The sequence below is a fragment of the Lissotriton helveticus genome, chromosome 2_2, assembly GCF_964261635.1.
Source record: "Lissotriton helveticus chromosome 2_2, aLisHel1.1, whole genome shotgun sequence".
In the NCBI taxonomy this organism is placed as follows: Eukaryota; Metazoa; Chordata; class Amphibia; order Caudata; family Salamandridae; genus Lissotriton; species Lissotriton helveticus.
Window position 1 is genome coordinate 339,360,679 of NC_136060.1, and position 24,347 is coordinate 339,385,025.

A 24,347-nucleotide genomic window follows, 5' to 3' on the forward strand; every position below is an offset into this window, starting at 1 on the left:
TTCTTAAGTGCTTGACTGTAAATACTAGGACTTTCTGTGAAACCTTGAGGAGCTCGTGTGAACATATAGCTTCTTCCATTTAAACAAAATCCGAAAAGAAACTGGCTGCCTGGATGAATGGGGACACTGAAAAACGCGTTCTTGAGGTCTATGACTGTAAAAAATGAAGCTTCGGAATCAATGGCTGTCAATAGGGAAGAGATATCTGGGACAACTGGGTACTGGGGAATTATACATTTATTGAGTTCTCGAAGGTCAATCACTAATCGATATACTGGGGGTGCATTTGGATCAGTACGTTTCATGACGGGAATGATCGGAGAATTACATACATTGGAGGTAGTTTCTACAACTACTCCTTGAGCCATGAGCTCGTCAATAATTTTGGATAAGGCTGTTACAGCCTCAGGTGGCAGTCTGTACTGTCTGATTCGTGGTAACACTACACCTGGTTTGAGAGTCACACGATGGGGTGTGATTTGCATATAACCTACATCAGTTGGACCTTGCGCCCATAGATGCTGCGGAACATTGGACAATCTCGGATCAAAATCTCGTAATACATAGTGACCCTTGAAGTCACGTAGGAACAAGCGTATTCCCTCTGGGGAACAGCAAATAACTGCACCTAATTCTTTCAGTGTCTTAATGCCTAACAAATTTTCTGGACATGACTTCGTAAGTAACAGATCAGTAGTGCGGGACAATGGACCTACTTCTAGAGTAACTGGCTTAGATATCTCGTTTACAATAGGCTTTCCTGAAAATCCAAGGGAAACATTTCTAGAGCCTGAGAGCGGAGCCCCTGGAACTTCGTCGTGACTAATGGTGGTCCTACTTGCCCCTGTATCAATCAAAAACTTTCTGTCTTTCCCTAGTACTTGACTATGAACATAGGGACCTTCTTGATCTACAGGAATCTCGATGAGAGGCAAGCCTACCTCCCTCTCCAGGCTGTTTCATGAATATGGCTGATACTCTGGATACTCGGACTGTGCATACTGGTACATCTGCTGTGTAACATGCTGTGTTGCAGCAATAGGCTGCGGTGCTGGAACTGTCTGTTGTGCATTCTGTGGCTGAGAAGTCTGTGAAACTTGTTCTTGTCTAGACGGACGTGGTCTTTCTTTAGTCTTACCGGTAGCTATATTGTATTTCAGAACTGCACATTCGTTTATATAGTGACCTGGCTGTTTACAATAATTGCAGGTCCCTTTAACGGGAACTGCAGGATGACTGGCTTGATTCGTACCCCTCTTCTGACTGTCTTGAGGAACAGATTGTGCAACTAGTACTTTCATTTTCGTGTCTTTCATACGTTTTCTTTCATGATCTTGCTCTTCTCTGATTCTATTCTGGTGATACTGAAGCATCTGTAACATTTGGGACGGGGTATTAGCTTGCCAGGTACTTTCGACTTTCAAAACTCGATTCTTAACTTGTGGACTTGAATTCTCGACTAATTTAGTAACAAAAAGATGAGGGTATGACTCGCTACTCGTCTTCAGGCCACTGTTTATGATAAAACATTTCTCAAATCTAGAATAAAAATCACTAGTGTCTTCGTCTTGTTTCTGTTTACAGGCTGAGATTGCATCCCAGTCTTCCTTTTTAGTGGCTAATAATCTTGGCAAAACTTGAATTAACAGCTCTGGTAATTCTTTACATTTCTCTCCAAGACCGGTACCTGGTACTCGTATCTTATCTTCAGCTTCTAGAACTGCCCAATCGATCTTTTTCTCTCCCACCTCCCATTCTTTTTCCTTGAGTTTTTCATATACCCCTGCGGGCAACAGGACCTTTAGCATTTTAATTATATCTGGATACGTGTATTCTCCCATACGGAGCATGTCCTTTAATTCTCGGTGGAACCCTGCTGGATCTTTGTCGTGACAGGGAATTAATTTCTTCATTTCTAGGAGTTCCATCTTTGTAATCGGGGTGTAAACAAACACTCGTTGCATTTCACCATCCGCTGTCCTGACTGGGTGTACTTCTCGTAACGGATTCTGTCTATCTATGTAAAAAGGTTTACTTTCTGGGGGTGAGACATGAACAAAATGCGGGTTCAGGAACGTTCTATATTTGTGGCGCTGTTCTAGAATAACACTAATTAAATCGGTACCTAGACCTTTCCATCTATACTGGAGTAACTCGTTCAGGACATCGTGTAACGGACCTGGATCAGAGTGCTGACCCTCATACAGAGTAATGAGGTGCTGGATCATATACATACCCACCAGTCGTTGCTCGGCTGGGGGCAGTTTCAGAAACATTTGTGCCACTATTTCATCTGGAAAAGTGGTAGAATCAGTAATCCATCGGACTGCTGATCGGGCTATTTCTTGTTCGTGCATAGTACTTAACTCACTATAACCGATTCGTGATTTCAGAATGTGATCGGTAGCTTGAAATACTTGTTCTAGAGAACCTTGTTCTGGTGCTGGATGAGGAACAGTTTTCTTGTGTTCTAGGCGTAAATGGCGGTCTGGAAATCTAGACTTTCCTACATACGCTATTCTGGCGGTATTCTCGTCCTCTACCTCTTCAGTAGAAGAGTCATTCTCTTTCTCGCTTACTTGTGCTGCTTTACGTTGTTCGTGTAACTTTATTATTTCCTTACGAATTCTCTTGTACATACTCTCTATACTACTGATAGTTCTGTGTTTACCCTCGGCTATATTATCACTCCACCTTGTCAGGATTCTCATTTCGTCCGGATCTTTGGTCGGATAATCTTGTTCCCTTATTAAACAATTAATCAGAAACTTTAAATGCATGAGCTGGATCTCAGCTTTCCTTTGGGACATGGCTTCGCCAATACTTTCTGGATCATCCCCTGTACGGATGAAACGATATATTCTGTCTAGATCTTCTTTCATATTCGGTAGGGTGTCCAAATACCCGGTCACCCGTCTTACACGGATGGAATATATAACTGTACTATCATCACCTGCAACTGGATCATAGCGGCATTCAGTAAGGGCTCGTCGGATATCTGCAACGGACTTATATTTGGGCGTACGCTGTAACGCACATTCATGTAACTCGACTAACGTTACTCGTTGGTGTGGTGGCGGGGTACCAGGAGGACCTCCTCCTGCGGCCCCTATACTGGAATCGTCGACTGATACTCTTCGTGCTGGCAGAGTGGCGGGAAGTTGTAATGTAGGCTGGACCGGGGGTACCGTGGCAGGTACTCCGGTGTCTGGAGGAGCAGGAATGGCATTATTTACAGGAGCTGGCGGAACAGGATTTGCATATTCTGGGACTGTGTCGTCCAAGTAGGACGAAATGAAAATATCAGCTGCGGTCGGTTTGTGACGTAGCTTGGTCGGAACTAATGGTGGCGGAAAATTACTGAATGCCTCCGGGGTCGCTTTTGGCAAGCCCTCGGCAAGAAGAGGGTACATACCCTTAATAAGGGCATTTCTCTGTCTATCTGACTGTTCGGTTTTGACTCGTTCACCTATCTCGATTAATTCCCTTTCTTGGGCTCGTTCTAAGGATTCTCTACTTAATTCTGACTTTCTGATTTCTTTTTCGGTTCTTTTATGAGATTCTTTGCGCCATAACTCGATGGCATCTTTCTGTGACTGTCTGGCTTTCTTTTTCCATAATGCTTCTTCTACTCGCATGATGCACTCGGCATCCCATGTACCCGATACGGGCCATCTATACTTTTCTTCTAACTGTTTGGTATACTCTACCCATAAATCTAGATACAATATGGCACTTATGCCATGCTTCTGATACATAAAATGACCTGGACTGTCCCTAGGCGGGACAGGAACTGCTTCTTCTAACAGACCTTTTCTAGTTCTTAACTGACGTAGTCTGGAAAATAACGGCATGACTGAACTGTAATCTGGACACAATTACAATACACAATGAACACGATAATTACACCACTCTCATACCACGACATTAAAATACATGAAGAACATTTAAAATAACAGTTCGGACAGAATACTACCTGGAATACGGAAAACAGAATACATGAATTTCTCGAGAACAGAACTGACTAGAACAGAGACTAGATGCACTGCTGAAACAGTACGAAACTTACCGGTCTCATAAAGAGACACGTCAGGACCCGCATCCACCGAAGTGGACACTTCGTTTTGGGATCTGTGTACCACCAAACCCCACGGACCAGAGACAATTAGATTGACCCTGTCTAGATACTACCCCAGCAACGGTACTCACCGGGCAGCAAGAACGGAAGGCCTCGGACTGGACGGGACTGCTTCGACGCCGGACGGACGAACTTCGGACTTCTGTTACGGGTGGGCCTCCGGATACCTCGGACCTTGGACTCTCGGCTTGGGCTCTGGTCGGGACTTGCCGCGTTCCTCCACCGCCTCGTCTGGATGCTGGACCGCAACCTCCGTCTCCTCCGTGGGCCTGAGGGATACTTGAAGCAGAAATATCTGCACGTGGCCGGTATGGTTCCGTCACGGCTGTAGAGGGTCAGGGGGCATACGTGGCTTCACCGGCGCGTGGGGAAAGGGCAAGTCCCTATTCGGGCGCCATTATGTGGTATATAAATAAATAATACTGGATCTAGGTTTGACTGGACATAGCAATAACAGATAGCTCAATAAATAAGAGTCAAGATTCGAGGTAGTAGGAGTTTGCAGGTTTAATACAGCATAAGGACAGGAACAGGACAACCTGCACAGGAATAGGATGGCAGAGCCCGGCAGCTGCCGGGGCTGGATCTGGGATGAGCGCGCTAACATTTAATAACAGTACACAAGCATATATACTAAAACAGTTGCATTACAGTGAATACAGTAGGCGGAGCAGTGGGTGTGGTCAATAGCAGTCGCGAAAGATAAGGGTGAAAGTGGGTGTAACAAGAGGCGTATACATAGACATGTGATGTAAACGTAACAGAATATGTCATAAATGGGGCGGAAACATGGAGGGGGCTACCTAAGGAGCCGGGACCTCTAACCTAATGGTGCGCGCAAACTGACAATGACGTGTTACTAGGAGAAGCTGGGGGCTATGGACTCTGTGCTAGGAGCAGAGACTGAAGTCTGGAGAGTCAGGGCGACGTGTGCCTAAACACTATCTAGTATCTGATGTTTAGAGAACATGTTGATATAAACTAAAAGGTATCGGGGTAAAGGCTAACAGACTCTAAGACTGGTGCATGCATTATTCTACATGTAGTGCGTGATGAAGAATATTAAATGACCATTAAATGCAGTATTTCTCCTACATGGAGACGTAAAGGCTAGACAATGACGGAAACTATTGATGCGATTCAGTAGCTTAGGAATGCAGAGAAGGAGGGCTGAACTGATAACTAGAATCATAACATACTCTTGGCAGACTCGTAGGCAGAGCCAGGCCGAGCCGGGCACTGTGAGGCAGGAAGTAAGTGAAGGGTCGAGGATACAGGTGGGGGCTGTATTGCTCCTCAGCGAGGGTTCAGGAGACAGGAGCTGAATCTGGTGTCCGGGCCCTTTTGAGGCCTAGAAACGGGGACTTTACAATGAAATAACGTGCACACTGAGAAACGTGGCAACGTAACTTTACATAGGCCTGATATTCGTAGCTTTCACGAGAACTGGGAACTGGCATACTAGGGATGGACACAACTGTAATTGCGTCTTTAATCAAACATGGGGAATACATATGCATATTAATCATGCACACATAACATAAGATGGGGAACACGTAGGGACACAGAACATGGCAAAATTTACTTTTCCACAGTACCCAGGAACCTGTATGCTCAAATAGGACACCGAGGTAAGAGAACGTATTGGTGGAATCAATCCTATTTTTGCCTACTGGTATACTACAGCATTTGAGTCTCCCTCTCCCATATGGCATTACGTAGGTCTTTTTCACGGTCAATTTAGGCCTCGAACAGCCATAAAATCAATATATGAGGCAAGCGCTCTTTGTAAACCCAACTGAGTTCGGGCCATGAGCACTGCATCATCCGCGTAGAGGAGAGAAACAATTGGCTTTTTATTGATATAATGTGGATCTCTCGCCCTTTCTTTTAGTTCCTTTTCTAGTGCATTAGTATATGAAGTGAAGCGGAACGGGGCCAAGACACATCCTTGTCTCACGCCCGTCTCCACGCGGAATGGCTTAGTGCATTCTCCTTTTAATCCATACCTCACCCTAGCTGATGCCCCAGAATATAATTGCCTTAAAAATTGCACCAATATCGGGTCCATATTTAAATCCATTAAAATATCCCACAATTTGTTGTGCATAACACAATCAAAAGTGGCGGATAAATCAACAAATGCTATATAAAACTTCCCTGCCTTTGCCTGAGTATATTTCTCAATTAAAATAATAAGATTTAAAACCTGTTCACATGTCCCCACATTCACTCTTTCATCTTCTTTGATATACGATGGATTCTCGTGGTGTTTTCACTTCGGTCTAATTGTTCACTTTAGTCACATTCTTCACACCTCGTTGTTTTGCCCGCATGATCCATGCATGATATATGTACACATGGAGATGTTTTTGTACATTTGTATTGGTTAATTATACATATATTTACCAAGTGAAAACCTTGTAAAGCCGGCTCACTGTTATCACATTGGGGAAATAAGGTATTCCCACACTTCATGATGTTACGATGTATTGAATTGAGCACTTTGATGGTACCAGCAAATCATTGAAAGACTGTTGATTTATGATTGCAGAATATAAAGACCCCTGAAGAAGGGCAAAGCCCAAAATGCATTGGGCATAACATTTGGAATGCATGATGAAATAATAACATTGAAAGAAAAATGCATTTGAATAAACCAAGATTTAAATTGGACAAACATTTGTTTGAACGTGAATGAATTTTTCGTTTTAGTGCACACTGGAGACGTTTTCCACCGAGAGGAATAACGCAAGTCTTGAGTAAAACCATATTGGACCTCGCTCAAAATATTATTGTCTTCTGGCCAAATTTGCAATCTGTTCAAGATAACCCTTCCTATAACCTTCACTAGCGAATCTAGGAGGGATATTGTGCGGTAACATGCCGGGTTTTCCCGTTCCCCTTTTTAAAAAATCGGTATAATCACTGACCCAGACCATGCCTTGATGAAACCCTTTGCACAACCTGCTTCTACAACAGTTTCAAGTCATCCAATTCAGCGGTCAAGGTTTTCAATTCAATGTTCCAAATATGTTATAGTAATTATGAAAACCTACTAAGGAAGGATAATTGATGAGGGAATAGTTAAAACTCCCACTCTCACTTATGGAGTGGTGTAATACTAACAAGTACTTTCAAAGTCATTAAGTATCACTTGTGAAAAGACAAATTGGCCTCACCCCAGTGCTTTAAATTTACTCGACGTAGGCGTTGTGCAATACCTTTTCATAGATCTCATTAAAAAACATTCTAAGATAGCTGTATGTGTACACAGGCAGCCATATTGGAATTGCTAAAAGTGATCAGTCAACAAACCATCAAAGATGGGTACCCGCCATTAGTAGTGGACAAAATGCAGGAGGTTCATCAGGCACTGAGTGGGCCTACAATTTGAATACAGTGAGTAATGGGAGAGATGGGGCAATAGAACAAAGAGAAAATGATGAAGGGAGAGAATATTGTTTCTCATGCAGCATAATGATTGCTCCTAATGTAATTAGTGAATTCATTCAGTCAAAACGCAGAAAGACAGAAATGCTTTCTGGACTGGACAAATATGAGAATAGGGACGAAAACCATCAAATGTGGAGCAGTGAACTAAAATAGACAAGAAAGCTATCAAATCATGAGTAAGGTATGGACCCAAAGCCCACGTTGGTCACTTGCCAACAGACAGCGGAAGCCATTCATGAGACCAGAAATGATTATTTTATGGAAATATTTCACAAGTTGGATGCTGCTACTATGTAAAGCTTAGGGGAAGGCATTCATGTTTTAACTATATTTGGTAAAACTATATTCGGACGATTATGAATTTTATGTTTCACTATTTAGAAAGAGAATATGTATTTTCTTGTATAAGATGCACAAATTGTTTAGATGCACAAAGTGTTTTGTGTGCACCACATATTTGTTTGTCATGCAGGTCTATTTTACTAAACATATTTTATTAAGGAGAAGAGTGTAAAATTTGAACAAGTAAAATAAATTATATAAAAAGTACCTTATTATTAAATAAGTGGACCCCTTCATCGGTCTCTGAAAGTTGTTTCTGAAATGCGGCTTCATCCTGGAGCTTGGACTCAAGACTTAAAACCTTCTGCTGCAACAAATCTTTGGTAGCTTCAGTCTCATTACTTTGTTGGGATCCATCCACAATTCTACACTATGAAATAAAGAGAAATTAAGAATAATCATACTTGTTCAAATACATCTACAGAATGTGGCAGTCCTCAGAACATTAGCAGCCAATACTGATAGGGTTAGACTGGTGCCTTCTATCAAAGAAAAAGTTTCTTTTACCATCAGATGAAGGAAGGAGTAAAGGCCGAATGTTCACAATTCATTGGTGAATAAAAGTGGAACAATACCACAAATGTCTGGATTCAACTGTAAGGGAGCTCAACAATGCAATTTCACATAGTGACGTAGAGGTAAGCAAAAGATTCTATTAAAATTATTCAGAGTGGAACACAGGAGGATGATGTAGCTTGGACAGTTTGTCCTAGCCTAAATATCTTAACTTTGGGACTCAGAAGCTGCTAAACGCTTGAAAATATGTGTCATCATAATTAGAGGGTAAAAAAGCTGCAGTGCTTATTGAATAATGAAAACTATAGAGAGAACGTAGAAATTGTAATAGTTCAATGCTGACAATTTGCTGATGGAAAGAAATCTTTGCTGGAGGAAGATACCTTTGATCTAGAACTCTTCAGCAAGTTGAGAAAACGATTGAAAGGTCTTAAAAATAGGACAGACAGAACAATGGTCCGCTTGTTTGTATTTGTATGAGGAAGCATGTAAGCGTAAGCACCAGTCTCTGCCTGCAGAATGAAGCAGACCCACAAGATACTCCAATAACATGTCAGTGACATTATGCACAAAATAAGGGCTTGTATCTCTACTGCCTCTCCTCCTCCTTCTTACTCATTTCCCAAATCACTGAAATATAGAGTGGAAAAATATAAGAAACAAAGTACATTCAATCTCTACCAACAATATAACATTAACGTAGGTTTCCAATTTTATCTTGTAACAGTTAGTATTCCCTCCCATCGATTTGTGCTAACCCGTCTCCGTTTAGGAATTGTGCATCATCTTGTGGCCTTCCCTGTGCCTAAACAACCTGGAACGTGCCCGTGCCCATGCGATGGCAAATCAAAACAGAGCGTATGTCACTTTATGCTATTTTGCACTTTTTATACGTCTTTTAGGAAATATTATTTGAAACCCATCTTTTTAAAATATGATACGTATCATTTACAAACAGCAATGAAATTAGTGTTTAATCTAGAGTCCCCAGATGTATGTTTTTATGTGGCTAGTTATATTTTAAAATGTATCTCCGCTAGAAAATCAATTATTATATGAATCTTGTAAGCTGCTAAATGTATTATGCACTTTATAACAGGATGTTGTTGTTATCATGTATTATTATGCTAATTTGCACACATATGTTTGAGTACTTGCTGCTATGGTACAATATCCACTATTGGAATGATTCAGCACTTGCACTTTTGTCATAGTTTGTCATAGTTATTCCTTGTGAATAGCCTGATTAGACGCTGTTATATGCATATTGCACTTTAGCAAGTATGCAGCAGAATTCCTTTTAGAAATTATCAATCTGTATTAATACAGAGATGATACTTAGCACTTTAACTGCTTATTTGCACATTATCAATGGTCGTATATTATCAATACTACAGTCAAATGTATTTTTCTAGATGACCTTATGATTTTGCACCATTATAGTTGCTAAATGTCTTTATTTTAAGCGCAATCCCGTATTTGTTATTTCTCTTCTCTATAGCTGTTTCAATATGTGTAAAATTTTATGTCTGTTGCTATATGGTTGTGTTATTTTACAAACCGAATAAAATTTCTTTGACTTTGACTTTGTGCACTGAAATATCAGAGAATAGACAAAGAGCAAGACATTCTGGATGTCTTGCATTCCCAAGACCAGTGGGAGATGCTGTAGATGCACCTCTGGCTATGCCTGGAAATGGGGTAGCAGCAGGTGCACAGGTAGTAAAAGGCACATAAGAAAACAATGTGCAAGTGGGTGTAGTGAGTGTGGCGAGACAAGTGGCTGACAGTGATGCATTAAAGGGTTGTATAACGCATAAATAAGGCTGACTCTACCACCCGCACTCCCACTCTAGGTCCCAAGTCAGTTTCATTTCTGCTAACATCAAACGGACTGGACCTGTAGCCCAACCACTACTCAAGATAGTTTTCTCTTCCCTTTAAGAGGCTATCCATACTCCAAAGGCAGACTAACAGACGATATTCCCTGGTTCCCCACTTATTTAAGCAGTATAGAGAAGCATTTTCCAAATATGCATGAAAATCCCGCAAAATTCTGAGAAGAATTTCAGATTGTATTTGAGGTGTAAAATCCAAATTGGGCAGATGTGAATCAGTTGTTGAGATTGGTTGTAGCGAGTGAAGGGAGAGACTGATTGATAAAGAAGAGTGATTGGCCATGACAGGTCCTTCCAGATGAAGCCGCTTTAGCCGCCACAAAGGACGCTGAGTGTTGTGATAGAGGTGTGTCTGGTCCAGGTAGCTGGGCTTTCAAATTGTAGCAGAAGAAAGGATAGTCACCAGCAGATCATCTATACAGGCTAAAGGATAAGCTTGAATGATACTCTAACCTGAACCTGAACCTGAACCTGAACTGCATAACTAACTACACACCCACTGAATTGAGTTGATTTCGGTGGTCAGTCATTCTGTGGTCGTGTGGAAAAGGAACAATGAATTCTCACAGATGGTAGAGTCCAGGTGCTGTTGCAGGGTTGTAGGAAGTATTTGATGTCTCTGAGACGTCAGAACAGGGGGCAAACCAGCATGACCTTGGAGTTACTCTGGGTTCAAGTGAGATGACACAGACCTTTCCTCAGCAGGGACAAGGGTAGGAGGCAGCAGGGCAGCACAGCAGAGTAGAAAAGCCATTCTTCCAGACCAGCAGTTCAGCAGCATGGCAGTCCTTTGTAGCAGCACATCAGTCCTTCCTCCTGGCAGAGTTCTTTCAGGTCCAGTAGTGTCTGGTTTGGTGGGGTAAGAGAACCAGTACTTATACCCAGGTGTGCCTTTGAAGTTGGGATGACGTCAGAGCAGGGTCTTATGATCTACACAGAGGTCCTTTCTTCCCAGCTCTGGCTCTGGACTGTCAGCAGGGTGTAATCAGCCATCTGTGTAGGAACAGGGCACTGGATATTCAGGTGCAAGGGTCAGCCCCTCCCTCCCTTTCTGCCCAGGAAGGGCCATCAGAATGCAGATGAGTATTCAGGCACACCTAGCATTCCTGTGTTTGTGGCTGTCTAGAGGGAATGAACAAAGTGAAGCTGTCACCTACCCCAGACGTGCATTAGAGACAGGCTGCAGGCACACAGAGCTGTAAGAGCAGAACAATGTCCAGTTTCTGAAAGTGGCATTTCTAAAACATCAGCAAAAAAGAGGAAGTAAGTAGTGAAAATGTTTGGGGGAAGACCACCCTAAGGCTGTTGGTCTAACAACTTACTTGGCTGAAAAGGATCATAAGGTTTCAAAAGGAGAAATATCAATGTTGTCCCCTCGTGTGCAACATTTAGTGCATGAAAACTCAGCTGGAGAGAGCTACTTGTTGACTACTGACTGTATTGAAGCCAAATGTAAATTTCCTCACTCTCTGACCATCTCTTAGGTACACAATTTCTCTGGGAATGGCAAGCGATAACCTCTGCAGGTGCACTGGAACTTCTGATACATGTTTCATATTGTATTGTCATAAATGTAAATGATATTGTCTTGGAATATTTATGCAGGTCCAGAGTGTACAGAAAAAGTCGATAGCCTACCATTGCTATGCCCCTGTAACTGTGGGGCTTCCATCTTGCTTGTGTTCTTTCACTGCTGCAGTCCACCTTCTAGAGGGATCAGAAAACATTGTGTTAGGCTTCACCTTGATTGTTTTAGGTCCTCATGCCGAGAGTGAGGTTCTCTGCTGAGGCAGCAGGGGTCCTGGATTACTGACTGATGTACTGTCTAGTGCGCCATATAAGTGAATGAAGGAATGAATTAATAGGATTTAAAGAGAACACAGATGCTCCTAAGAGTGTCCTAGAGCTAATAGACTAGCACAGAAGAACGCAAATATGCCAAAGCAAATAACTGCTGCAAATCCAGTTCAAATCAGCTGTGCTTGCAAAGCAGAGTAGCTGATTCCCTTATTAAATGGCATACCCTGCAGCAGTTCTCTGTCTGCGAGGTTCAGCTCTGAGGCTGTAGGTTGCAGATGAAATAATCACGGATGCAACACCAACCACTAATTCAACCCCAGTTCATGCGAATGGACAATAGAATAAACATCTGCCTGTAGGCTCCAACAAGGATCAAGGAGGGGGCTGCCAAACTCAGACAGTAATGCTGGAATGGCAAGGCTGTGATATCAACACTAAAAATTAACCGACCGCCCATGGACCTGCTCCATGTAGGATGACATCATCACTAATCTACATTTCCCATCCACCAAGACAATCAGTTACACAAGGTTGCATAATACATAGCGTTGAATAGATGAAACTAGTATAAACTGCTTATAATAAGCATGTCGTTTTTGTCATATTTCTGCCATTGCACCGTATTAATATCAAGGTACCTGTGTCTCGTTTCCATGTTTTGTAATTACAACAAAGTGCAAGACTTTGACTTTATTTTTGGGAGCCATATAATCCTATATACGACCATAAGACAAGTGCACTTAAATTTTAAACCAAAATTAAATGTGTGCAGGGCCGTGTGCGAATGTATGAATATAAAAAAATACAAAATATCGGGTATCTCAGACGCCTGTTATTAGTGCAGAAATGAAATGAGGGTTGCTATCGGCCTTAAACCCACATGTACATTTTCCATTTTATGGTTATTGTTCTTTCCTTTTTGCCTTTCCCTTATTTGTATCTATTGAAGCATTTAATAGTTCATAGAAATATTTATGCATTGGGAAACATCAGTTGTTTTAGGTATGACTTTCGATTTAGTGAGAACTGTATTTGATAGTATCCTCCAAACTGCTCTATACCGGCCGCCAGATTTTCTTATCTGTTATTCTTGATGGTTGGGGACAGTGGCATTTACTAGTCACATCATGAGTCATACTTACCTCTTGGTTCACCAACAGGTACTCTGATGCGGCAAACCTGCAAGGTTTTCCTTTTTCAAGTCCTGGGATGATGGATTGCCCCTCACACATTTCCTTGCCACTATATATAGTGGGGATTTTCTATTATCCTCCAGGACTTCATTTTTGTGTGCACGCCTCACACTCATACAACCTCATTCTTTCCACAGGGGGCAGAATAAATGTGCAATAACAGGCCTGTGGAAGGATCTCATGTGTATACTCTGGATGATTTTTAAACACTTCACAAAGTAGGTTGTTAGACCTGGCTTTTTCAGTAGGTTTACCCCCAGACTTTATGCTTTTTGGCCTCCTGTTTTTGACCCTATATTTGTTGACTTTAGGACTCTGGGCACTTTACCACTGCTAATCAGTGCTAAAGTGCATATGTTATCTGATTAAATAGTTATTATGGATTGGTGTTTCCATGATTGGCTTGTTTGACTTACTTCTAAGTCCCTAGTACAGTGTACAGGGGCCTGTATGTCTTGTGCTGCTAGTTGGCCTGCCCCACTGATTGTGCCACCAACCCTAAGGTACACCCAAGGTACTCCTGTGGGCAGGGTGTAGTGTATGTGAAAGGTAGAACATGTGCGGGACATGTCCCGATAGTGAATTATAGTGTATTTCGTTTTGAAAGGCTATCTGTCCCGTAGGATAGAATGGTAGTCTTTAACATCTTATAAGTATAACTACCTGTTGGGACAAGATAGAAAGATGGAGTTTATTATGCCTGAACTCAGAATATAAAAATGCTGTGGTGCCTCTCCTGGTTTGTGGATTGACTGCCCGGCTTTGGAGTTACAGGGGCTATGGATGTGCATTTTCCGTAGACAGCCACTGAAGGTGGGGAGCTGAGGTGTGTCCTGCCTCTCTTTGGTGAGTCAGGGTTGGGCTGAATAGACCTGGGCTTCATTTAGTGTAGGGGAGGAGATTTCATTGCACCTGAATAGGACTGGTCTGCCTTACACAATGTTGTCGCCACCTCCTGCCGGGAGTTATATTTGCAGTTTTGGAATATTTTCAAAATACTATACAGTACCATGGCATCTTGTGTGGCGGGGGAATCACCTCAATTGGCGGACCCTTTGTAAAGCTTTGCAAGGTGTTTAGTCATTTTTCTTGGCAGACACATCTCGGCTAAGACTTGTCTCTGTAGGCAACCTGGTTGTTCAAGGAGGTTGTGTATCTGTTTTGGCTTCTACCTTTTCTAGGTATCCATTCCAAGCAACTATACTACATTCGTCCATCTTCCCTGCACAAACGGCATAGAGCAACCGCTGCTCTGCAGTTGTCTAGTTTTGCAAACCCTGCAGCCAGTATGAGATGCCGAGGGCCACTGGCTCCTTCAAGGACATTGCTTTGCAGCACTTTGCCAGGAATAAAGCTAATGCGCAGTTTTACAGATAGCTGAAAACAGAAGAGGCTATTTTGTAACAATGTACCGCTAAACAATAGATAATAAGTCAGAGAAAACAGAGGCAAAAAGTGAAAGATAAGCATGTGTTTTGTATCCAGTACAAGCATTTGAGGCACATTTTAATAAAATGGATATATGTAAGATTGCAAGGTTCAAACTATTCAGAAAATTTGTCATTCATGTTAGCTCATTCTATAAATGGACCATAGCTGGATAACATTTGCATACTTTTTTTGTACTGTGAAGTTAATGTCAGACCAAAAGAATATATGTATTTTTATTTTCAATTTGCTAATGATAGGTCAGGTTTTAGGGGGAAGTGAGGTAAATTGAATGGTATACTCCAAAGGTACAACCACTGAATAAAAAAATAGTCCATTTCCCTCTCAGACGACAGAAGACCCCAAGCACAAACTGCCATACACCGATTCCCCTTTGAGCTTGAAGGGTATCACATGGTCTCCTATTGACATAGTATAGTAAGGGACACTAAGCAACACTAAGGTGACTGGCAATGAGTTTATACTTCAATAATCGCATCTGCTTTAACAAACCTTCAAGACTCCTCCGCTCATCTGAGCAACTACTTGCACACATCCTGCACACACAGAAAACCAAATCTGGCAGTTAAGACTTCACCCACATTGCTTCGAAAGCATGAAATGATCTGCTGCTACACATAAGAGCCTCATCCTCACTTCTTGAATTCTGCAAGAAGCTGAAGACCTGGTTTTTCAAATAGTCTCCCTTGGCCATAGGTTTGGCTAGACTCCCACCTGCTCAGCACCGGGATACCTTCTAGGGTGGTAGAGCACTCTATAAATTTGCCTCGCATAACATAAGATAACATCACAGAATAGTTGTGAGGGGATAGACAGCTGTGCAAATGAATAGGTGCAAGTTTGGAAAAAGGGCTATGCAATTATCTGGAAGAAAGGCAAACATTTCTGGCCTCACATGTCTTTGTGAATTGCTCATCAAGGTGCTCACCAAGCAGACATTTTCCTCGGAAGTGAAGCTTGAGCAGATTAACTGTCAAATGATCTGACATTCAGTGAATCATATATGTCTTCTAAGGAAGCCCAGGCCTCCTGTTTCTAAAGTGATGGTCAGGATTCTGGTAGCAACTACATTATACAATAACAGCACAACACACTATCTGAAATTAAAATATCTAGCACACTCTATGGCATCCTGGCTTTCATACAAAATTATACAAGAGGGTTTAAAATTTATTAATGAGAGATCAGAATGCAGACTTCTTTTTCCCTTTGTGAGGACACTGTGTTTGCAAACATAAAAGTCACCTGAAACAATGATTTTCTTCTTAAAAGCAGAGTTGTGAGATATTGCTTTAAGCCTTGGGGAAGAAAAAACATCATGCCACCCACTTGCCCAGACAGGGGGTGATTCGTATCAGACGCCACTAGCAATTATCTCTAGAATGGCATCAGTTAATCTGGAAGGGATGTGGAATGCACAAAGTCAAAGAATGCTGGATGTGCTCTTTTTGAGCAAATTCTGTGCTCATTTGCATGTTCTGTTCAAGAATGCAATGGACACCCCAGCGAGAAGTGCCTTTCTCCATATCCATGGTGAATTTATTGAAGAAATATAAACTACCCCACTCCTCTAATCCAAGCGCAGTAAAACTAAACATTGGCAGGAGTACAGTTCAAGGTATTTTACAACAGGTACAGATAAGTCACTTAGCCAGGTTCAGGTGCACCCAAGAACATTCTTGATCAGTCTATCAGATTAGCGGGAGACTGACCAGGTACTAGGGAAGCACATTGTCACTACCTAGCTAGCACTGATACAGCCAAAACAAGGTGAACAATCAAATAGTGTCAATAGTTTAAAAAAAGTTTGGAAAGTCTAACATATGCATTTCTTAGAATACAGACACATCTCATTATGAAAGGACCGTGCCTCCATATGTCAATCATGTTGAGGGTACCGATTACATTACTAGCAGCATATTGTCATGTGTTAACAAGAATCGTCATCCTTGGAACATAAGTCAGGTAAATAAATCTTGCCACATTCATTGTTGCTTAGACACCTTGGTATTGATTAAGCTGTGGGTTAAGTACACATCGGTGGCTCTACAGAGTACATTAAATACCAGCACACAGACATTACACATCATTAAACCTTCTTTGTTTATATTATATGGGATTCTGCAACCCTGTATTAAAAACAAGTTTCCAATTTCTTTGTAATCAACGATTTCTGACGCACCTATCATAAAGAAATGACATTATATCTCAACTCTAGTAAGCTTTTACAATTGAGTTCTGATGTTACAATGACTGCTGACAGAACCAGCAGCTAGAGGGCAAGGATGGTCAGGTCATGGAGCAAAATTAAAGCAGATATTTAAAGAACAATCACAAAAGGATGTGTTTCTTTGTTTTCTCTGTTTTTCTACTTGTACAATGACAAGCAGATAGGAGCTATTTATGGCAACATTTTTGTTTTTTGAACTTCTTAGGTAATTAGAGAAAAGTTAGAATCTTTCCACGGTAAACAGACATAATATCGACTCCAAAATATCGACTGGACATAATATCGAGTACAAAATATAGACTGGACAAAATATCGACTAGACAGAATATAGACATCAAAAATATCGTTTTTAAGGTAAGTAATGTAATATCAAATATAGACAGTTAAAATATCGAAGTATATAATATAGGTAATTAAAAATAGCTAATTTTTAATAGTATCTACTTTTTTATAATGTTTTTTATGTTATTATATGTGTGAAAATTGTGTATTTATGTTATAATTAATTTTAAATAATGAAATTTGTTTTTTTATTTTTTGCGTAGTTAAATTCTGTAGCGGGTTGTGGGTTTATAGGGGAATAGGGTGGGAAGTAATTTAATTATAATTAATTAAATATGTACATTTATTTATTTGGTAAATAATTAAATTTTAATTGGCAATTAATTTTAATTAATTGAATAATTGCTAATTATGTTAATTTTACAAATTTATTTTCCGTAGTGGGTTGTGGGTTTATAGGGGAATAGGATGGGATGTAATTTAATTAAAATTAATTAAATATGTTAAAAAATGTATTGGTATTTTTTTAGAATTAATTGTTAATTAAAATTATATGGGTAATTAATTACATTTTAATTGGCAATTAATTTTCTTTAATTGATTAATTGCTAATTATGTTAATTTTACTTATTTATTTTCAGTAGCGGGTTCTGGGTTTATAGGGGAATAGGGTGGGAAGTAATTTATTTATAATTAATTAAATAATTCAATTTATTTAATTGTATTTAATTTGAAATAATAGATACATAAGTTTTAATTGTTAATTAAATACATTTTAATTTGTAATTAAATTGGATTAATAGGTAACAAATAATAATAATTAATTTTAATTTGTAATTTTAATTGATTAATTGTTATATTAAAATAAAGTATTTAAGTATTTAATTTCCCTACTGTTGCACACTCTGGAGTGGGAATAGTAATTTTTACCCATATGCTATCCAACGCTTTCCCTACTGTTGCACTCTTTGGAGTGGGAATAGTAATTTTTACCCCTACACTATCCAATGCTTTTCCTACTGTTGCACTCTTTGGAGTGGGAATAGTAATTTTAACCCCTACGCCATCCAACGCTTTCCCTACTGTTGCACTCTTTGGAGTGGCAATAGTAATTTTTACCCCTACGCTATCCAAGGCTTTCCCTACTGTTGCACTCTTTGGAGTGGAAATAGTAATTTTTACCCCTACGCTATCCAACGCTTTCCCTACTGTTCTACTCACTGGAGTGGGAATAATAATTTTAACCCCTACGCTATCCAACGCTTTCCCTACTGTTGCACTCTTTGGAGTGGTAATAGTCATTTTTACCTCTATGCTATCCAACGCTGTCCCTACTGTTGCACTCACTGGAGTGGGAATAGTAATTTTTACCCCTACGCTATCCAACGCTTTCCCTACTGTTGCACCCACTGGAGTGGGAATAGTAATTTTTACCTCTACGCTATCCAACGCTTTCCCTACTGTTGCACTCACTGGAGTAGGTATAGTAATTTTAACCCCTATGCTATCCAACGCTTTCCCTACTGTTGCACCCACTGGAGTGGGAATAGTAATTTTTACCTCTACGCTATCCAACGCTTTCCCTACTGTTGCACCCACTGGAGTGGGAATAGTAATTTTTACCTCTACGCTATCCAACGCTTTCCCTACTGTTGCACCCACTGGAGTGGGAATAGTATTTTTTACCCCTACACTATCCAACGCTTTCCCTACTGTTGCACTCACTGGAGTGGGAATAGTAATTTTTACCCCTACGCTATCCAACGCTTTCCTTACTGTTGCACTCTTTGGAGTGGGAATAGTAATTTTTACCCCTACGCTATCCAACGCTTTCCCTACTGTTGCACTCACTGGAGTGGGAATAGTAATTTTTACCCCTACGCTATCCAACGCTTTCCCTACTGTTGCACTCTCTGGAGTGGGAATAGTAATTTTTACACTTACGCTATCCTACGGCAATAATATTGATTATTATTTAATTATATTATGTACTATAAATATATGTTTTAACAAATATGATTGTAAATTTTTTTTTTATAACTTTCATTAATTATTTAAATATTAGAAGGTAATTTAAGTATTTTAAAGTATATTTTAGTAATTAATATTTAATATTAATTTAATTTAATACTGTTTTTAATAAAGTCGATATTTTAATTAACTATATTTTTGTAAACGATATTTTGTAGTCAATATTTTTGTACTTACCTGTTTGTAGATACAAACTTGATATTCTGTCTGTCGATATTTTGTCAACGATATTTTTTCAACTCGATATTATGTCCCTCGATATTATGTCAGTGATCCTCTTTCCACATGCTTCTACACATTCCTCACTGCTGTGCCTTTTTAAAATAAACTGGTTTGTAATAAACTGATTCTAATATCTTTTTGTAACAAATATCTAACCTTTTTTTTCATTTGTTTAATTCTGCATTAGAGATTCTATTTTTATTCTTCATGTTTGCAAACATGCTCTCTCTTTCATTTGAAAGAGCTATACACCAAGGAATTAAGTGGTTTATGGGAAAGTTGATGGTGTGACCATGTCTTTCTTATAAGGAATAAACTACCCTCTATTATACTCGTTGTTGCACAACCTTATAAAGAAATGTGCCCTTTGGCCTCGTTCCTCTATATGGGCATGGAACTTCTCAGTGACTTGCAACATCTTTATAATGTACAGCAGGGGGTATGTTGATCCCTTATATCTTTATCAGCTGTACCGTGGCAAAGCTTATATTAAAAGAGACTTCTACGGAGAAATAATAGTAAATATAGATTCAGTCCAGGGGTCCTTTCAACTGCAAGACAGTACCGCTTCAATTTAAAAGAAGTAACCAAATAATAATTGCAGAGCTTGCTGACTACAATTTGAAAAAATCTTTGCTGTTTTTTAGTAAATGAAGATCAAATTAATTTACTCTAACCCCTACAAATCCATGCTACTACACAAATTAAGATTCTTATCTTGCTATTGTACGGGAATTACCAGAGGCATGGGTTAAGCTTTCAGCACATTGTGTATATATGGTGCTATTTAAACCTACAATTATACAGCTCTTCTGAATTGTTTGCGTAACATCCTTGCATAAAATAGTTGATTAAGTGCTTTTTCTTTGCAAAAACGGTCAGTGTGTGATGCTTAAATTTTTTAAACATAACTTAAAGCACAGCTTTTAATGATGCACTAAAACAGTATACAACGAATCAAAGCTCGTTTTACCTTGGCTGAGATGTGTTGTTGTTCTAGAGTTGTAAATAAGAGACCACAGTATTCAGAAACATTGCACTGTATCCCCTTATCGAATGTCTGACCATCCGGTTTAGCCATCTGTGAATCATCGTGAGCTTCAGAAATGGCTCTGAGTTCTATTAACGCCAAATTGGTTTCTCTATCCAATTCCTTATCAATTATTTCACAACCAGACACTTTATTTGAATTCTTTGGGTAGCCTACATGAGCCTGCTGCATGCTGACAACTTCACTTGCTTCCCCAGCTACGAAAGAGTCTTGTGACAGCACATTTCCATTGTTTGATGGCTCTAGAATGCAGCTAGCATTTTCCTTGAACCTCAATTCATCCTCTAGTTCCCCAATTCTATTAATCAATTGTTCTCTTTCTTTTAGGATTTGCTCCATTTGTTTGCTGATTTCCGAGGCTGTTTCAGTTTCCATTTGATGTATTCTGTTAAGAAGACTCTCATTTTCTTTCTCTAAACCTTTTATCATTTCCTCCATCCCAAACATTGTGTCTTTTATCACATTTTCGTAGTTGCCTTTCAGGTGGAGTATGAGTTCCTTTAAATTCTTATTCTCTGACATGATACTGTATGTAGCCTCTTTAGATGCCACTACTTTATCAGAAGCTTCTTTCCGAACCTTATGAATTTTATTCCTAAGCCTTGTATTATCTTTCTGTTGCTGAGCAAGCATATCACGGCATTTTGCATAGTCTTCTTCGATCTTTGACATTTCTTTCAAATGTTCTTCTTTTTCTCTCTTTAAAGAGTTCAAATGCCCGAGCAAAGTTTGTTTCTCAACCGCAAGTTCATCATTTTTTTCTGAACATTTGACTTTTTCTTCTTCAATATTGTACACTTTTTTCAAATACATTTCTTTGTCCTGCAATAATTCAGGAATTTGCTGTGAATGCCTCTGTTGTGCCTCTGCCAGATCGCTTATGAGTCGAAAAAATGTACACTTCTTTTGCTCCAAGCTAATTAGTTTCTGGGAAATATTTTCTGCATCTAGTCCCTCACTTTTATTAGTTGTTTCTGAACACTCAACACTACTGTTGTCATTCTGGACTTGACTGCTACTGTTCTTGTTGGAACACACTTTGATTGTACTCCGATTACTTTCTACTACAGGGTAATCATTTTTATGTGAACCTTTGGTAGTCACTTTCAGAAGTGTCGATAACACTGGGGTGTATTCAGAATGTGTTTCATACGAATCTGTTATTTTCAGAGAGCATCTATCAATCTCCTTCTCAATGCTGTTTAATTTTTCATAAAGTATAATATTTTCTTTTTCCATCACACATATTTGTTGAGAATATCTTGCATTATCTTGCTCTAATGTAGATATTTTCTGCAAGTACAAATCAGCCTTCTCTTTAATTTCACACGAAACATCACAGTGTCTCTTTTTTTCACTCTCCAGCAAGAAGATATTCTGAGAATAATTCTCATTCTCTTTCTGCAATTGTAGAACTTTTTGGGAATAGTCAGCAACTTCTGTCATTAGTGTAGATATTTTCTGGGAATAGTTATTCTTCTCTTCCTCCAACAGAGATATTTTCGACCTGTATTCTGTCATTAAAATGATCTGGTTGGAAGAATCCCTATTCTCCTGCTCCAACAAATGCACTTGCTGTGCATAATTTTCCTTCTCTCTCTCTAAAACAAAGATTTTTTCAGAATATTTGCGCTTCTCTTCTTGTAACACAGATACTTCCTGAGTAGCCTTGGAAAATGCTCGTTCAAGGGAATGGATTTTATCAAGATAACTCTGTTTCTCTTTTTCTACAGCTTCTACTTTATGAGAGATCAAATCAATGTCTTTTTTTAAAGTACATAATATTTTGGAGAAGCTGTACTGTAAGTCATCAGGCAAATTTTTGGAATCTGATTCGTCATGGAGCTGTACTTTCTGACCTTTACTATCCTTCTCTCTACATACTGACAATACCTGTTGAGAGTATCTATCAAGCTGTTTATCTAAAGAGCAGCTATTCAATAAGCATGTGTCTGTCTCATCACTCAGTGACAGCTTGAAATTGTATTGTTGCTCTACATTCTGTACTTCATTTAACTGTTTACTTGTCTCTTTCTCTGGTGACAGTTGTTTCTTGATGTGGTACCCTTCATCAGACTTCAACACTGGATTAAGTGGATGCAGATTTGTTTGCACAGTTGACACCATTTGGCTCCATTTATCGCTGTTTTCCCTTATCATGTTGCAGTTCGAGATACAGTCTTTCTTTTCTGAGTGCAGTTGAACGCACCATGCTTCTGTGTCATTAACTATATTTGGTATGGTTGTAAACTCTAGTGTATCTTTTTCAGAATGAATGATGTGTTGATCTTGACCCCTCTTCTTGTCATAATGCACAGTGACTGGGACGCAGAAATCATTTTCTTTTTCAACAGCTGATATTTCCTGAGAACTAGTCATGCTACTGTTCTGTGGCATGTACAGTTCCTGCAAACCATGATCTTTTTCCTTTTTAGTCTCAAGTCTAAAATTTATCTGCTCAGCTGTAATATGCACTTTCTCCTGTTGTTCGTGAAGACCGTTGTTTGGTTCTCTCCAATACTGTTCATTCTTTAAAGCCCACATATGCAGTAGTGTATTGCTCTCCTGTAAAGCTTCCTGTAAGAGTCTCTTTTCCTTACTGACCTGAAACAAGAGCTTTTCTTTGATTTCTAGACGTTTTTTCTGCTCATTCTTTTCAGCCTGTAGCCTTACTATTTCTATTTCTAAGTTACCAATAGAATCCTTCAGTGGTGCTGAGTACAAGTCAGCAGAGTCTGGTTTCAAAGCCTCCTGGCTGTTTTTCAGCCATTTTGTTCTGGTTGAGTTGTAAGTGGTAGTACTACTATGAACACCAACTGTGTTAATCGCTAGAGGGATAGTACAAGAATTAAATGAAGAACTATAGTTTTCACCTTCATATGTTGTCTGTTGAGAAGATAATATGGAAAGAAGAGGCTGGTTAGCAGCTTCCTGCACAATGAAGTCTTCTATAGGCTCTTTAGTGGGTTCCTCAGGGTGATCTGGCATGCCGGGCTTCTCAAGTGAGGATAACAGCATCTTTCCATGATTAAGCTGATTATAGGTGGCACTAATCATCGTAGATATCTCTTGCGTTGAAGCTGGCCCTGTTCCATGAAGCTTGTCCTAAAAAAAGTAAAGTGCACATATTAACAATTAGAACTGTATTTACTTTTTATGTAAAACTGAATAAGTGATTACGATGTTTACTTTTGTATGTATCCACACACCTAATGTTTGAGCGAATCAAAACAAAAGATGTAGTATTATCATACTCAAATAGCATTGCATTCCTTTTACGTCGATCCCTTTGAAACGTACAGCCAAGCAAAATAATGGAATATGAGCACCCCTGTAGCTCCCCTGACTGAGGCACTTTATTACCAGTATCAATCAATCATGTTTGCTATCTAGAACTTGTTGAGCCTACCATTCCATGTTTATGATTGCACCAATTGTCACATCTAACATTCTCAGTGTGTTTAAGAAAGTCAAATTCTGTCTTAGGGGGCTATGTCAGAGAAACCAACTACCTTTCTTTTATTCCATGAGTTGAGTACACGCGTTAACCTTACAACGGACCTGGACACTGGTAGGACTAACCTACCACAACATAACATTTGGAGAGAAGAAGATCTTTACTACTCCTTTCCCACCTTCATCTGAGGCAGAAACATCATAAAGAACTCCTTATGAAAGCTTGACACCCTGTGTCAGGATGGGCCAGAAATACTTGTCCAAGTGAGTTAGAACAGACATC

The 24,347-nt window shown here is 39.7% G+C and overlaps 1 protein-coding gene across 1 annotated transcript in view; it reads right to left on the reverse strand.

Moving 5' to 3' along the window:
• Positions 1-23,665, reverse strand: part of C2_2H4orf50 (chromosome 2_2 C4orf50 homolog) — a 264,277-nt gene extending 240,612 nt beyond the window's left edge. The window contains exons 1-2 of the mRNA XM_078678890.1: positions 20,531-23,665; positions 8,145-8,306 (exon numbers count right to left, since the gene is read on the reverse strand). Coding sequence (XP_078535016.1) covers positions 8,145-8,306; positions 20,531-23,665 — 3,297 coding nt within the window. The remainder of the gene's footprint in view (positions 1-8,144; positions 8,307-20,530) is intronic.
• Positions 23,666-24,347: the final 682 nt, after the last annotated feature.